Genomic DNA, 16546 nt, shown 5'->3' with positions numbered 1-16546 from the left:
GGGTGAAACTGAAAGAAGCCAAGAGAGAGATACGTCTGGCGAAAGCACAGGCGGAAGAACAAATGGCTATAAATGTGAAAAAGAGAGACAAAAATTTTTTTCAGATATATTAGTGAAAGGAGGAAGATAAAAAATGGAATTGCTAAATTAAAAGATGCTGGGAACCAATATGTGGAGAGTGATGAGGAAAAAGCAAACGTGCTAAACAAATACTTCTGTTCTGTGTTCACGGAAGAAAATCCTGGAGAAGGACCGAGATTGTCTGGCAAAGTAACATGAGAAAATGGAGTAGATTCTGCGCTGTTCAAGGAGGAAAGTGTTTTTGAGCAACTTGAAAAACTGAAGGTGGACAAAGCGATGGGACCAGACGGGATCCATCCCAGGATACTGAGGGAGCTCAGAGAGGTTCTAGTGGGTCCTATTAAAGATTTGTTCAACAAATCTCTAGAGACGGGAGTGGTTCCTGGAGATTGGAGGAGAGCGGATGTGGTCCCTGTTCACAAAAGTGGTCACAGGGATGAAGCGGGAAACTACATGCCAGTAAGCCTTACTTCAGTTGTTTGAAAAATAATAGAAGAAAGGATAGTTCTGAAAGAAAGGATAGTGAACTTCCTGGAATCTAATGGGTTACAGGATCCGAGGCAACATGGCTTTACTAAAGGTAAGTCTTGTCAAACTAACCTGATTGAAGTTTTTGATTGGGTGACTGGAGAGCTGAATCGAGGACATATGCTAGATGTAATTTACTTAGATTTCAGCAAAGCCTTTGATACGGTTCCTCATAGGAGGCTCGTGAACAAACTTGAAGGGCTAAAGTTAGGACCCAAAGTGGTGAACTGGGTTAGAAACTGGCTTTCGGACAGATGCCAGAGGGTGGTGGTTAATGGAAGTCGCTCGGAGGAAGGAAAGGTGAGTAGTGGAGTCCCTCAGGGTTTGGTGCTGATCCTGTTCAATATGTTTGTGAGTGACATTGCTGAAGGGTTAGAAGGAAAAGTTTGCCTTTTTGCAGATTATACCAAGATTTGTAACAGAGTAGACACCAAAGAGGGAGCAGAAAATATGAAAAAGGATCTGCAAAAGTTAGAGGAATGGTCTAATGTCTGGCAACTAAAATTCAATACGAAGAAATGTAGAGTAATGCATTTGGGGATTAATAATCGGAAGGAACCGTATATGCTGGGAGGTGAGAGGCTGATATGCACGGATGGGGAGAGGGACCTTGGGGTGATAGTGTCTGAAGATCTAAAGGCAAAAAAACTGTGACAAGACAGCTGCTGCCGGAAGGATGCTGGGCTGTATAAAGAGAGGCATAGCCAGTAGAAGGAAGAAGGTGTTGATGCCCATATACATGTCATTGGTGAGGCCCCACTTGGAGTATTGTGTTCAGTTCTGGAGACTGTATCTGGCGAAGGATGTAAGAAGACTTGAAGTGGTCCAGAGGAGGACAACGAAAATGATAGGAGGTTTGCGCCAGAAGACGTATGAGGAGAGACTGGAAGCCCTGAATATGTATACCCTAGAGCAGTGATTCCCAACCCTGTCCTGGAGGAACACCAGGCCAATCGGGTTTTCAGGCTAGCCCTAATGAATATGCATGAGAGAGATTTGCATATGATGGAAGTGATAAGCATGCAAATTTGCTTCATGCATATTCATTAGGGCTAGCCTGAAAACCCAATTGGCCTGGTGTTCCTCCAGGACAGGGTTGGGAACCACTGCCCTAGAGGAAAGGAGAGACAGGGGAGATATGATTCAGACGTTCAAATACTTGAAGGGTATTAACGTAGAACAAAATCTTTTTCAGAGAAATGAAAATGGTAAAACCAGAGGACATAATTTGAGGTTGAGTGGTGGTAGATTCAAGAGCAATGTTAGGAAATTCTACTTTACGGAGAGGTTGGTGGATGCCTGAAATGCACTCCCGAGAGAGGTGGTGGAGATGAAAACGGTGACAGAGTTCAAGAAACGTGGATGAACACAGAAGTTCTAGAATCGGAAAATAATAGTAAATATTTGGTTGAGGATGGGCTGGGGGGGGCTTCAATGGCTGGAAGGGTGTAGATGGGCTGGAGTGAAATTTGACGGAGACTTCGACAGTTGGAACCCAAGCATATTACCGGGAAGAGCTTTGGATTCTTGCCCAGAAATAGCTAAGAAGAAAAAATTTAAATTGAATCAGGTTGGGCAGACTGGATGGACCATTCGGGTCTTTAGCTGCTGTGATCTACTATGTTACTATGTAACTGTCCCATATATAGTTGATAAGTGTTTATACTCCTTGAAAAAAAAAAATTCCCTAAATGATCCTGCAGCAATATTAAAGAAACCCATAGTCGCTCTCGCCACTACTGAAGAGTGAGATAGCTGGACACAGTCTAATCCTGGAGTTGCACTGGCTGCCGATTGAGCAAAAAATTCAGTTTAAAGTGCTGTCCCTGGTACATCAAATAGTATATCAAACCGTGCCATTCTGGTTTCAATCTCTGTGGGAGATTTATGTTCAAATATATTTTATTGAGCTCATGAAAAACAGCAAACAAAGATACAAAGCAAACTTCAGACATGCTCAATGTTTTTATATTACAAAACCAAAATCCCACCTCCAAACCGCCCAACACCCCCAGAACCCCCTCCCCCCCCCCCCTCTGTGGGAGATTTATAAACCTCGAGGGCATTACAATCTGAGGGGAGAATGAAATTAGTAACATTGACAACTAATAATGTAAGATATGTGGCAACTCAACTCCAAATGTTTTCCATTTCCAGAATATCATATGGGAACAAGCTTACTGGACAATTAAGATTATGTGCAGATCATTACAGCTTCAAGAAGATGTTGAAAACCAAACTGTTTGTAGACACATATTTCTGATCTCTCGTTCCTAAAATTGTTGGCCATTTTTTTAATTATTCTTTTAAATACCTTACTGAAGGATTTGTAAATTTGATTTTCAAATGTGGTGTTGATGTTTTGAAGAATGTTTTTTTACTGTTTTGGTTTTCTTGCTTTGTGTATGTTTAATTGGAAACCGCTGTGACTCCAGGCAGTATATTAAGTTTTTAAATAAATTAATATCAAACTTTCTGGAAACAGACTGAATTGAAAGTGGAAACTGTCCCACGTGGAACTGTTGATCCTTGAAGATGCCATGAATAAATATATAATCTCGTGCTCTCTCTCGCTCTCATTATCAGTTCTAACGAGAGCTTTCTTTCACATCCATTCAGCTGAGAAGAAAGGGCAAAAACTGACCAGCTGAGGAGATTGCTGTGTGTGGGAAGACATGTTTGAAAGACAGTGCATTTCTCAGTAGACAACCTTGAAGATACTCTCAGTGAAGTTTAAAGATGGGATGGATGTCAATTGACACACAGTTGTCAGTAGTGTCATGGCTCTGCATTGGCAGATATTTGGTGGTGCTCCTTCAGCTTATTAGAATCCAAAGTGGCCCCAGCTTAAAAATGAATGTTCTATTTTCTCTCCTTTCCTGTAGTTTCAACATCTGTCCAAACACATTGTTTTGAATTTTTGTTTTACTTAAGGAGCCTTTTTCTTGCAACAGAAAGATGGAGTCCATTATTATAGTATAGCCTCTTGTTGTTCCTTTTATTGCCTCATCCACTTTTGTATCTAAAAACTTGGTTTTGAGCCACATGTTAAAGCTGGTTGAACAGTGCAGCCTTTCTTTTTCATTACCATATATAAGTAGAATTTCTAAACATGTTAGTCTTCACTACAGTCTCTTTCCCAAACCATACCCAGATGTTCACTTAAAATTTTGTGTCCTATAGCATCTACACATGTAAATAGTGTCATTGTAAAATTGATATTTGTTTTATTTAAAAGCTTGATATACTGCCCAGCCTTATCGGATCAGGGCGGTTTACAGTTTTCCCAAAAAATCAAGTTTTAAAAGAAGTAAAGAAATAATAGGGAAGACCTAACCACATCCAGAAAGATAGTACAATATGCAGGATTACTGTTAAGATGTAGATGTGGGGGATTCTTGTATTGATAGATGGATTATGCCACCAAGTCAGCTATCGAGCCCTGGCAATACACAGTGAGGAATTCACCTGTGATGTTTCATGGCACAGTACAAGAGTGGTTTGCCATTGCCTTCTCCCATGCAGTGTGTGGCTCTACTGTGTTACTGCTACCCAATATAAGTCCCCTCAGCCTGCAGTGCCTATTCCTGGGGTGTCTCCCATCCAGGTACAAGCCAGGCCTGACCCAATAGTAAGAGCAGGCCCAGCCAGGCCGTATGCACCAAATTCTATAAATAACACTTAAAGTTAGGTGCCTAGATCGGCGCGCCTAACTTAATTTTTTTTAATTGGCTTAATTAATTTTATTATTTATATACCACTTATCTACTAAGTGGTTTTTACATTCAGGCACTTATCATATTTCCCTATCTGTCCTGGTGGGCTCAAACTCTTATCTAGTGTACCTGGGGCAATGAGAGGATTAAGTGACTTGCCCAGGGTCACAAGGAGCAGCGAGGGATTTCAACCTAAAGCCTCAGTCTGCTAAGGCTGTAGCTCTAATCCCTGCGCCACACATACTATCAGCGCTGATAATTAAAAATACTACTAAAAAATTAATTAGCTGGTGGACAGTGGCGTAGTAAGGGGAGTGGGGGGGCAGTCTGCCCTGGACATGGTCTCTCCTTTCTGACCTTCCCCTGCCACGTGCCCCTTCCCTGGTACCTCTTTAAATTTCCCTGCGTGAACAGCATTACGAACTTGCTGCCCATGTCTATATCACTTCTCGCTAATGTCACTTTCTAGGCCCCATGCCTAGCGAGTGACATCAGAGAGATAGCAGACACGATACGGGCAGCAAGTTCGTGAGGTTGCTCGTGCCTGGAAAATTAAAAAGGTACAGGGGACAGGAAGAGGGAGTGTGCAGGGGGCAGAGAAGAAGGTGAGGAAGGGGTGCCACTCACCCCTCCCTACACCACTGCTGGTAGACGCCTAACTCAGTAGGAGCCTACCACTTTGAGATAGGCGCCTACCAGCAAGAAGGTATGATTCAGGATGGATTTTGATATGATTTGACTTAGGCGCTTAACTTAGGAGCATTCATTTAGGTCAAGAAAACCCCAGCCTAATGGCAGTACGTCTAAAGCAGGGATCTCAAAGTCCCTCCTTGAGGGCCCAATCCAGTCGGGTTTTCAGGATTTCCCCAATGAATATGTATTGAAAGCAGTGCATGCACATAGATCTCATGCATAGTCATTGGGGAAATCCTGAAAACCCAACTGGATTGCAGCCCTCAAGGAGGGACTTTGAGACCCTTGGTCTAAAGGTTCAACACCTAAGACTGCTTAGGCACCACTAGGTACAATTACATAAATGGCATCTAGTAGATAATTGACAATTGCGCTCAGTGACACCTAGGAGTTGAGCGCCATTTATAAATCGGGGCCCATGTGTTTTCCTCTCTGAAAGTTAAAATTATGAACTTAACATTGTTTTTCTTTTAAGCTAGTAACATTGCTTTCCTTTATTTTATTTTTTTTTAGTTTAAATCCTTTTCTAGTGGCTGCATTTGGAGCTTGTTCTCTTACACGACAGTGCAACAACCAGGCCTTCCAAAAATATGGGCGCTCAATGACGACTAAGGACATGATTACAGAAATTGGGACAGCTTTCAACAAACTTTTTGAACATGAAGTCAAGGCAACAAATTAGTTGAAAAGGGCTGAAGTTGGACACATGTTAAATCCATGCTATCAATGCATACAAATAATGTATCATTTTCAGCTGCTGCAGCATCGTCAATACCTAAGACTGTCTTGGCTTTTAAAGTTATATAGAAGGTTTAATGTAGATAACTTTTTTTTTTAAAGAATTTGAAATACAAAAACTGTTTTTGGCTGACATGTAGCTATAGATCTGAAATGTGCTTTAAAAAGAAGATTGTGTATAATATACAAAAATAAACTTTGGAAAGAAAAAATAGACATCCTCTCTAATAAGCTTCTCTGTTTTTAGATCCTAAGAAGCTAGTGGTTCTTACATGTTTCCTAAACTCCTCCTTTAAAGAAGGTACACAACTACTTAAAATCAAATCAATGTAAGCACCATGTCTTTTTACAAAAGGATATTGCATGAGGTGTGTTTTAGTGGATATTTCAATATTTTTTCTAGCGGTGCTGGGAAGGAATATTTTTCCTTGTTTCCTTTTTGCATGTCCATATATTCCAAAGAATCAAAAGTGCAAAAATCTTTTGAACATACAAATGAAAAATCTAAACCTTAGATTATGAACTGATTCATTGGACACCTTAATTGGAATCCCATCCAATTTCTACTTTGTTAATACCTTTGGCATCTAACTTCTTGTTATGCAATGTAAGAATTTCTCCAAGATAACAGGCACTAGAGTGCTATCATGCAGTGCTGGAAATTCAGAACCCATGTGAGTTGGCATTGGGTGCTTAGAAGTGATAACCTTCACACTTGAGAATGAAAGCTGCTACCTTGGCAACCCCTGCTGGTCAAAGAAAGCCACTGAGGAGGCATCTTGCCAGCATGTTTGATTGGTAAGCATCCCAATACCACCTAATCATGATGCCTGGGGAGGAAAATTCAAAGATGAAAGAAGATAAAGTAAGAGGAGGGGCTGGAAAATGACACAACTTATCTCTGAGATCACATAGATCCCTTGCTCAGATAGGCCCTTTTTATTTTTACTTGCTTTCAGAAAGGACACGGATATATCGCTTGAGCTTCTACAAATGGTACATTATAAGAAAACATGGATGGCAGCAATCTCTGTGGCTGGGCCTTGTTTATGGAGTGCTTTGAGTGGCTCTTTGAGGTAATGTAAAGATTTAAAGTCCTTCAAAAAATCTTTGGAAACACATTTATTTCTTAAAGCATTCTTCTAAATTATAGGACGTATCCCTTAATTGATGTGTCTTGAGTCCTTGTAATGAATTATGTTGTTTTATCCTGGATTTATGTGTGTGAATATTATAAGCTGCATAGGGTATAAGCAGTGTAGAAATTTTTTAAATAAATAAAAATTTAGGGAATTCTTATGTTCAATTGATGCTAGTTTGCTGCATGATTAAGGGACCCTTTTACTAAAGCGTGTTAAGTTGTTCATGTGTGAATTAACATAAACACAGGAGTGTGGTAATTGTTAGTGCAGTGGTTCCCAACCCTCTCCTGGAGGACCACCAGGCCAGTCGGGTTTTCAGGATAGCCCCAATGAATATGCATGAGAGAGATCTGCATATAATGGAGGTGCCAGGCATGCAAATCTGCTGCATGCATATTCATTAGGGCTATCCTGAAAACCCGACTGGCCTGGTGGTCCTCCAGGACAGGGTTGGGAACCACTGGTTAGTGCATGCTGTGTTAAGGGTGGGAACTAGTTGGAGAATGGGTATGGACTGCACATTGCAGTTAGCACAGTTTCATCCATACTAATTGTAAATAAACATAACACAGTAAGGTACTTAACAGCAAAAATTAAGTAGAAAACCTACCACACTTTATTAAAAGGGCCCCTAATACAGCTAAAAAATATCTATATCAGGGGTGGGGGAACTCCGGTCTTCGAGGGCCATAATCCAGTTGGGTTTTCAGGATTTCCCCCAATGAATATGCATTGAAAACAGTGCATGCAAATAGATCTAATGCATATTCATTGGGGAAATCCTGAAAACCTGACTGGATTATGGCCCTCGAGGACCGGAGTTCCCTACCCCTGATCTATATTGTAGATTCTTACCAGTCTGTACTGTGTGCCTTTTTTTTTAAAGAAACAGGGAATTTGTTTTGTTGCACTAGTTCAGTTAAGTTCCAGCAGGGGAGAGAACTACATGAGGAGCAGCGCTGACAGTGTTCAGTACCAACTGCCAGCTTCACTAGTGGCCAAATCGGAAGCCCTTTCCAGCAGGGCACCTAGCATCACCTTCACCCCTCCCCCGTTCCAGCAGGGGAGAGAACTACAGTTGGGGCAGCGCTGACGGTGCTCAGTACCAATTGCCAGTTTCACTAGTGGCCAGATCAGGAGCCCTTTCCAGCAGGGCACCTAGCATCATCTACACCCCTCCCCCGTTCCAGCAGGAGAGAGAATTACAAGAGGAGCAGCGCTGACGATGCTCGGCACCAACCGCCAGTTTCACTAGTGGCCAGATCAGGAGCCCTTTCCAGCAGGGCACCTATCATCATCTTCACCCCTCCCTCATTCCAGCAGGGGAGAGCCGACAGAGGAGAGCTGCAGTCTGACACTCAAACCAACGTGGCTCCTTTCTGACTAACTCACCGCCTTCCCCCTCCTTGGCTTATCGAGATCCATTGGGGGCCAAATTTTATTATTGTCTATACTCTTGTTTTAGCTCCATATTTTTTTTATTATTGTCCATGCTCTTGTTTTAGATGCCTAAGTTTATTACTGTCTATGCTTTTGTTCAGTGCCAAACTGTATTACTGCCAAAGGTTTCACCTTTTCTTCCCTACTCTTGGCTATGCACTCAGCCAGCCTAATTAAGTCCCCTGCCCCTTCCTTAGCTAACACTAATTCCCCATTGCTGCAGATTCTCACACACCAACCATCTGGCCCTAACCCTGCCATGAATCCTTTCTTCTGGTTCCTTCTCCTCACCTCTCTATTCTTCCCTCTGTCTGATACCCCCCTCCCTCAACCTACTCGACCCACCAAACACCAATAATATGTGCCCTGGCCTCAGAATCCCCAACTGATATGCACCAGAATTCCCCCTTTCAAGAAAAACCCCCGAAAAGCCAACCTAAACTCACTAAAGCCCCTGCCCCCAGCCAATCTTCCCAATGCTGTCTCTGACTCTCACCCCAGTCCCGACTCTTTATTGTAATGCCAGATCAGCATGCAATAAGACCCAAATCTTGAAGGACCTTCTAGATGAGTTCAACCCTGGATTCCTGTGCATCACGGAATCATGGATCGCCAAAGATGATCTTTTTACACAAAACAAACTCCTCCCCCATGGTTATCAAGGCCTCTTCTCCCCCAGATCCAACCGAAAAGGAGGCGGACTGGCACTGCTCTACAAATCTTTCTTTGACGTCCAGCTCCTCGAGAAGGGTACTCACGCCGCTCTAGAATATATGCTTGCCTCTGTCAATGATGAACTCCTCACTCACCCATTGGGCATCTTGTTACTATACCGCCCACCTACCCCTTGGAACAACTCCTCCAATCTCGTCTTTGAGGCTATAACAAATGCCTTTCTTAAATTTCAAAGACTACTGATTGTTGGCGATATTAATCTCCACCTTGATGACACCAATAGCAAGGACACGATCGAATTTAACAACTTCCTTACCTCTCTAGGTTTCCCCTCACCTACCTCTTCTCCAACCCACGAAAAAGGACATACATTAGACTTCACCACTTTCCTCAATCTTACTGCCTTCAAAACTTCAATTGATGACACCCGTTGGGAACAAATCCCTTGGTCTGACCACTTCCTAGGGGCTACTTGCCTCCCCATTTTCATGTCACACCTTGAATCCCCATCCCATTCCTCCCATTCAATAACCTTCCGCAAGAAAATTTTGAGTAATCTTTTCTGGTCCAAATTTCTCAACCAACTCTCCTCCAATCCTAAGCCTACAGACTCTGAATCCTACTGGTGCAATTGGATCTCCCTCTCCGAATCCATCTATCACTCCCTCGCTCCAATATCCACAAAAACCATCTCCTACCCCCGAAAGGCTCCTTGGTATCTACCGCTCCATAGAGAGCTGAAACAGAATGTCGCACTTTGGAGCGCAAATGGAAAAAATCTAAATCCCCCTCAGATAGACAGACCTGGAGGGTCAATATTAAACGTTACAATTCATTACTAAAAAAAGCCAGAAAAATCTTCTTCGGAGATAAAATCTCCAGCTCCAACAACCAGATCAGTGCGTTGTTTAACATTTGGCACTCCTTAACTACGAAAAAGGACCCATCCTTGCTCCCCTCGTCGCTATCAGCAGATGCCCTTGCAAAATTCTTCAATGAAAAGGTTACCACCCTAAGATGTTCCTTCCCGCCTACAGTCTCCTACAACTCCCTAATCTCTACTGACCTCAACCCTTCCCTACCTGTCTCCAATCCCATTCCAGCCAACAGATCCTGGACCGTTTTTGAGCTTGTTTCCGAATTGCAAGTCTCGAAACTCTGCCTCAAACTAAAATCTTGCAATTGTACCTTGGACCCTTTCCCCTCCTACCTATTCGAGAATATCTCTACATAGGCCATCGCTTCCCTCACCAAACTTATAAACGCTGCTCTAACATCGGGCCTTTTCTCCTCCGAAATGGGACATATTGCATTAACCCCTCTACTGAAAAAGACCGACCTTGATCCCTCTATTCCCTCCAATTACCGTCCAATAGCAAACATCCCTCTCCTAACCAAGATGTTAGAATCCATCATATCCACTCAACTCTCATCCTACCTAGAAAGATTCTCTATTCTCCTACCCTACCAATTCGGCTTCAGACCCAACTTCAGCACCGAATCCCTATTAGCCTCACTAATCTCTAAGGTACAACAACTTCATTCTCGCAACAAATTCGCTGTACTTCTACAATTCGATCTCTCCGCAGCTTTCTACATCGTCCATCATGATATCTTAATCTTCCAACTCTCTGAAATAGGCATAAGTTCCACAGTCCTAGACTGGTTCTCGAAATTCCTACGTTTACGCTCCTACACCGTTAACATAAATGGTACCTCATCCCCTCCCTGGAAGCCGATATGTGGAGTCCCGCAAGGCTCACCCCTCTCTCCTATCCTTTTCAATATTTACATGTCCTCTCTGAAACTTCTTCACCTATCCCCCCTGGAAACTCTCTACACCTATGCCGACGATATCCTCATCCTCCTCGAGACTGACTCGAACCTCACTAATCTCGCTGAGAACATATCCGCATGTATAATGAACCTCCATTCCTGGGCACATTCTGTACAAATGAAATTGAATGAGTCCAAAACAAAATTACTTTGGCTCAGCCCAATATTAGATCATTTACCCACCTCTATCCCATTATATTCCGGCTCCACTCTTCAGCTTGAGTTTTCAAGCAAAGTCCTTGGCATCATCATAGACTCCTCTCTCTCCTTCAATGACTACCTCAACTTCTTGGTAAAAAAAATGCTTCTTTAGTCTTCATATGCTGAGGAAAGTGAGATCGTACTTTCATCATTCTCACTTCATCGTCCTTGTTCAATCCACCATCCTCTCTAGACTGGATTATTGCAACTCCATCTATTTAAGCCTAACTAAAAAAAAAACTCCATAGACTTCAGCTAATCCAGAACGCCGCGGCCAAGCTTATTTTCGCAAAAGGCAAGTTCGACCACATCTCCCCTCTCCTGTCCAAACTTTACTGGCTCCCAGTTCACTCCAGAGTCCTCTTTAAATGTGCCTGTTTAGCCTTCAAGATCCTACATGGCATCCTCCCTCCCGTTATCCCACTCTTCTTGAATTCCTCTAACCCTAATTCCACTAGATCCTCCCAAAAACTGAAACTATCATTCCCCTCTACAAAAGGTATATCCCTCGTAGGAAAACTAGGAACATCCCTCCCCTTTAGAACCACAGAACTCTGGAATAACCTCACATCCCCGCTCAGAGTTTCAAGTTCCCTCCAATCCTTCCGCAAACACCTGAAAACTTGGCTCTTTTCAAAAATCTAACACCTCCCGCTTTTTGGTTCCCTGTCCCTCTTTATCTTCCTAGCTCCTTTCCTATAACCCTTCATTGTAGCTCCTTTTCAACCTAACCCTGTAAACCGTGCCGAGCTCTACACTTGTGGAGATGGCGCGGTATACAAACCTAAGGTTTAGTTTAGTTTAAGTTGCAATAATAAATTGGTAGTAAAAATTAGGTTCATGGATTGGGCCATTTTTTCCACTTCATTTTAGAATTCTATATATGTATATTCAGGGCTCCTTTTACGAAGGTGCGTTAGGGCCCTAACAAGTAGAATAGCGTGCACTAGCCACTACCGCCTCCTCTTGAGCAGGCGGTAGTTTTTCAGCTAGCATGCGCTAATCCAGTGTGTGCTAAAAACGCTAGTGCACCTTCGTAAAAGGAGCCCTCAATGTTTGACCATCTCAAATTTTGCAAAATAACAAAAATAGGCAAGTTTATATGGTTAACGTCACATAGCAAGGTTTTTAAATCTGACCCGCTAAAATTAAAGAGCTATTTTTAACAAAATTGGCTTTGAAACATATCTTTAAGAAATAACAAATTATACAAACCTGTTTTTACAGGGCTGGCCCAAGGGTATCTAACACCTTGAGCACACCATCAGCCATTTATTTATTTTTTAGATTTATACTAGCTGATGCCCCGGCGTTGCACAGGTATTTAATTATAGCAATAACACTGTAAATGGATTCAAATAAAGATACTTTATAATGGTGAATGAAATTATTTTTTTACAGCTTTATAAAAAGTACAATATTCAAATTATAATGTGAAATATTTGACAAAATGAATACAATACAACTAACACAAAACTTGATTATAAACAACATTTTTAGTTTCACCTCCAGGAGCAAGAACATATAAATTCTTGGGTGAAGAGACCCCCAGAACATATCACCCCAGTTAGTGAGGGATCTGCATACCAAGTTTCGTTCAAATCGGTCAAGCCGTTTTAGATTTACTGTGAGAATGGCAGCTGTTTACATTTTTTCCATTGACATGAATGGGTGAAATCTGAAGTTCTGTTTGTAGCTCCGCCCACGTGTGCAGGTGGGCCGCGAGACCCCCAGGACATATCACCCCAGGTAGTTGGAATTACTGTGAGAATGGCAGCTTTTTACATTTTTTCCATTGACATGAATGGGTGAAATCTGATTTTCTGTTTGTAGCTCCGCCCACATGTGCAGGTGGGCCGCGAGACCCCCAGAACATATCACCCCAGGTAGTGAGGGATCTGCATACCAAGTTTCGTTCAAATCGGTCAAGCCATTTTTGAATTACTGTGAGAATGGCAGCGTTTTACATTTTTTCCATTGACATGAATGGGTGAAATCTGATGTTCTGTTTGTAGCTCCGCCTACATGTGCAGGTGGGCCGCGAGACCCCCAGAACATATCACCCCAGGTAGTTGGAATTACTGTGAGAATAGTAACATAGTAACATAGTAGATGACGGCAGATAAAGACCCGAATGGTCCATCCAGTCTGCCCAACCTGATTCAATTTAAATTTTTTTTTTTTTTTTTTCTTCTTAGCTATTTCTGGGCGAGAATCCAAAGCTTTACCCGGTACTGTGCTTGAGTTCCAACTGCCAAAATCTCTGTTAAGACTTACTCCAGCCCATCCTCCTCCAAACAGCCATGCACAGACACAGACCGTACAAGTCTGCCCAGTAACTGGCCTAGTTCAATCTTTAATATTATTTTCTGATTCTAAATCTTCTGTGTTCATCCCACGCTTCTTTGAACTCAGTCACAGTTTTACTCTCCACCACCTCTCTCGGGAGCGCATTCCAGGCATCCACCACCCTCTCCGTAAAGTAGAATTTCCTAACATTGCCCCTGAATCTACCACCCCTCAACCTCAAATTATGTCCTCTGGTTTTACCATTTTCCTTTCTCTGGAAAAGATTTTGTTCTAAGTTAATACCCTTTAAGTATTTGAACGTCTGAATCATATCTCCCCTGTCTCTCCTTTCCTCTAGGGTATACATATTCAGGGCTTCCAGTCTCTCCTCATACGTCTTCTGGCGCAAGCCTCCTATCATTTTCGTCGCCCTCCTCTGGACCGCCTCAAGTCTTCTTACGTCTTTCGCCAGATACGGTCTCCAAAACTGAACACAATACTCCAAGTGGGGCCTCACCAATGACCTGTACAGGGGCATCAACACCTTCTTCCTTCTACTGACTACGCCTCTCTTTATACAGCCCAGAATCCTTCTGGCAGCAGCCACTGCCTTGTCACACTGTTTTTTCGCCTTTAGATCTTCGGACACTATCACTCCAAGGTCCCTCTCCCCGTCCGTGCATATCAGCTTCTCTCCTCTCAGCATATACAGTTCCTTCCTATTATTAATCCCCAAATGCATTACTCTGCATTTCTTTGCATTGAATTTTAGTTGCCAGGCATTAGACCATTCCTCTAACTTTTGCAGATCCTTTTTCATATTTTCCACTCCCTCTTCGGTGTCTACTCTGTTACAAATCTTGGTATCATCTGCAAAAAGGCACACTTTTCCTTCTAACCCTTCAGCAATGTCACTTACATACATATTGAACAGGATTGGCCCCAGCACCGAACCCTGAGGGACTCCACTAGTCACCTTTCCTTCCTTCGAGCGACTTCCATTAACCACCACCCTCTGGCATCTGTCCGACAGCCAGTTTCTGACCCAGTTCGCCACTTTGGGTCCTAACTTCAGCCCTTCAAGTTTGTTCAACAGCCTCCTATGAGGAACTGTATCAAAGGCTTTGCTGAAATCCAAGTAAATTACATCTAGCATATGTCCTTGATCCAGCTCTCTGGTCACCCAATCAAAAAATTCAATCAGGTTCGTGTGGCACGATTTACCTTTTGTAAAGCCATGTTGCCTCGGATCCTGTAACCCATTAGATTCAAGGAAATACACTATCCTTTCTTTCAGCAACACTTCCATTATTTTTCCAACAACTGAAGTGAGGCTCACCGGCCTGTAGTTTCCTGCTTCATCCCTGTGACCACTTTTATGAATAGGGACCACATCCGCTCTCCTCCAATCCCCAGGAATCACTCCCGTCTCCAGAGATTTGTTGAACAAGTCTTTAATAGGTCTCGTCAGAACCTCTCTGAGTTCCCTTAGTATCCTGGGATGGATCCCGTCTGGTCCCATCGCTTTGTCCACCTTCAGTTTTTCAAGTTGCTCATAAACACCCTCCTCCGTGAACGGCGCAGAATCTACTCCATTTTCTCGTGTAACTTTGCCGGACAATCTCGGTCCTTCTCCAGGATTTTCTTCTGTGAACACAGAACAGAAGTATTTGTTTAGCACATTTGCTTTCTCCTCATCACTCTCCACATATTTGTTCCCAGCATCTTTTAGCCTAGCAATTCCATTTTTTATCTTCCTCCTTTCACTAATATATCTGAAAAAATTTTTATTTCCCTTTTTTACATTTTTAGCCATTTGTTCTTCCGCCTGTGCCTTCGCCAAACGTATCTCTCTCTTGGCTTCTTTCAGTTTCACCCTGTAGTCCTTTCTGCTCTCCTCTTCTTGGGTTTTTTTATATTTCATGAACGCCAACTCTTTCGCCTTTATTTTCTCAGCCACTAGGTTGGAGAACCATATCGGCTTCCTTTTTCTCTTGTTTTTATTGATTTTCTTCACATAAAGGTCCGTAGCCATTTTTATTGCTCCTTTCAGCTTAGACCACTGTCTTTCCACTTCTCTTATGTCTTCCCATCCTAACAGCTCTTTCTTCAGGTACTTTCCCATTGCATTAAAGTCCGTACGTTTGAAATCTAGGACTTTAAGTATCGTGCGGCCGCTCTCCACTTTAGCCGTTATATCAAACCAAACCGTTTGATGATCGCTACTACCCAGGTGAGCACCCACTCGAACATTAGAGATACTCTCTCCATTTGTGAGGACCAGATCCAATATCGCTTTTTCCCTTGTGGGTTCCGTCACCATTTGTCTGAGCAGAGCCTCTTGAAAGGCATCCACAATCTCCCTACTTCTTTCCGATTCCGCAGACGGAACATTCCAGTCCGCATCCGGCAGGTTGAAATCTCCCAACAGCAGAACCTCCTCTTTCCTTCCAAACTTTTGGATATCCACAATCAGATCCTTATCAATTTGCTGCGATTGAGTCGGAGGTCTGTAGACTACACCCACGTAGATAGAAGTTCCATCTTCTCTTTTCAGAGCAATCCATATCGCTTCTTCCTCTCCCCAGGTCCCTTGCATTTCGGTCGCTTGGATATTGATCTTTACATAGAGAGCTACTCCTCCACCTTTATGACCATCTCTGTCCTTCCTAAAAAGATTATATCCCGGTATGTTTGCATCCCATCCATGTGATTCACTGAACCATGTCTCTGTGATAGCAACAATATCTAGATCTGCCTCTAATATCAGGGCTTGCAGATCATGAACTTTGTTGCTTAGACTGCGAGCATTTGTGGTCATCGCTTTCCAGCTATTTTTCAGCGATAATAGGCTGTCAAAAAGGCAGTCAGGGAAGCCAAACTTCAAACAGAGGAAGATCTAGCACGGAACATTAAAAAAGGGGACAAATCCTTCTTTAGGTACATTAGCGACAGGAAGAGAAACAAAAATGGAATAGAACGCCTTAGGCAATCAGATGGAAACTACGCAGAATCTGATACTACCAAAGCAGAACTGCTAAACGAATACTTCTGCTCAGTATTCACCTGTGAAGCACCGGGAGATGGTCCGCAACTACAAATAAGAAACAGCCAAAATGACCTGTTTCGTGACTACGAGTTTACACCTAGTAATGTCTACCACGAACTTTCAAGACTCAAAGTAGACAAAGCCATGGGACCAGACAA

At 42.7% G+C, this 16546-nt stretch overlaps 1 protein-coding gene across 11 annotated transcripts in view; it reads left to right on the top strand.

The window, feature by feature from the left end:
• NAXD (NAD(P)HX dehydratase) overlaps positions 1 to 5972 on the top strand; it is a 79229-nt gene extending 73257 nt beyond the window's left edge. For 10 of the 11 annotated variants that reach the window (XM_033948654.1, XM_033948655.1, XM_033948656.1 and 7 more), the window contains one exon: positions 5532 to 5972. In XM_033948654.1, coding sequence (XP_033804545.1) covers positions 5532 to 5700 — 169 coding nt within the window. In that variant the 3' untranslated portion in view covers positions 5701 to 5972. The remainder of the gene's footprint in view (positions 1 to 5531) is intronic. The other variant, XR_004539870.1, reaches the window with a different exon arrangement.
• The last annotated feature ends 10574 nt before the right edge of the window (positions 5973 to 16546 follow it).

Source organism: Geotrypetes seraphini, chromosome 6 (genome assembly GCF_902459505.1).
Source record: "Geotrypetes seraphini chromosome 6, aGeoSer1.1, whole genome shotgun sequence".
NCBI lineage: Eukaryota > Metazoa > Chordata > Amphibia > Gymnophiona > Dermophiidae > Geotrypetes > Geotrypetes seraphini.
The sequence above is the reverse complement of the archived record's forward strand: the minus strand, read 5'-3'. Positions and strand labels throughout refer to the sequence as shown.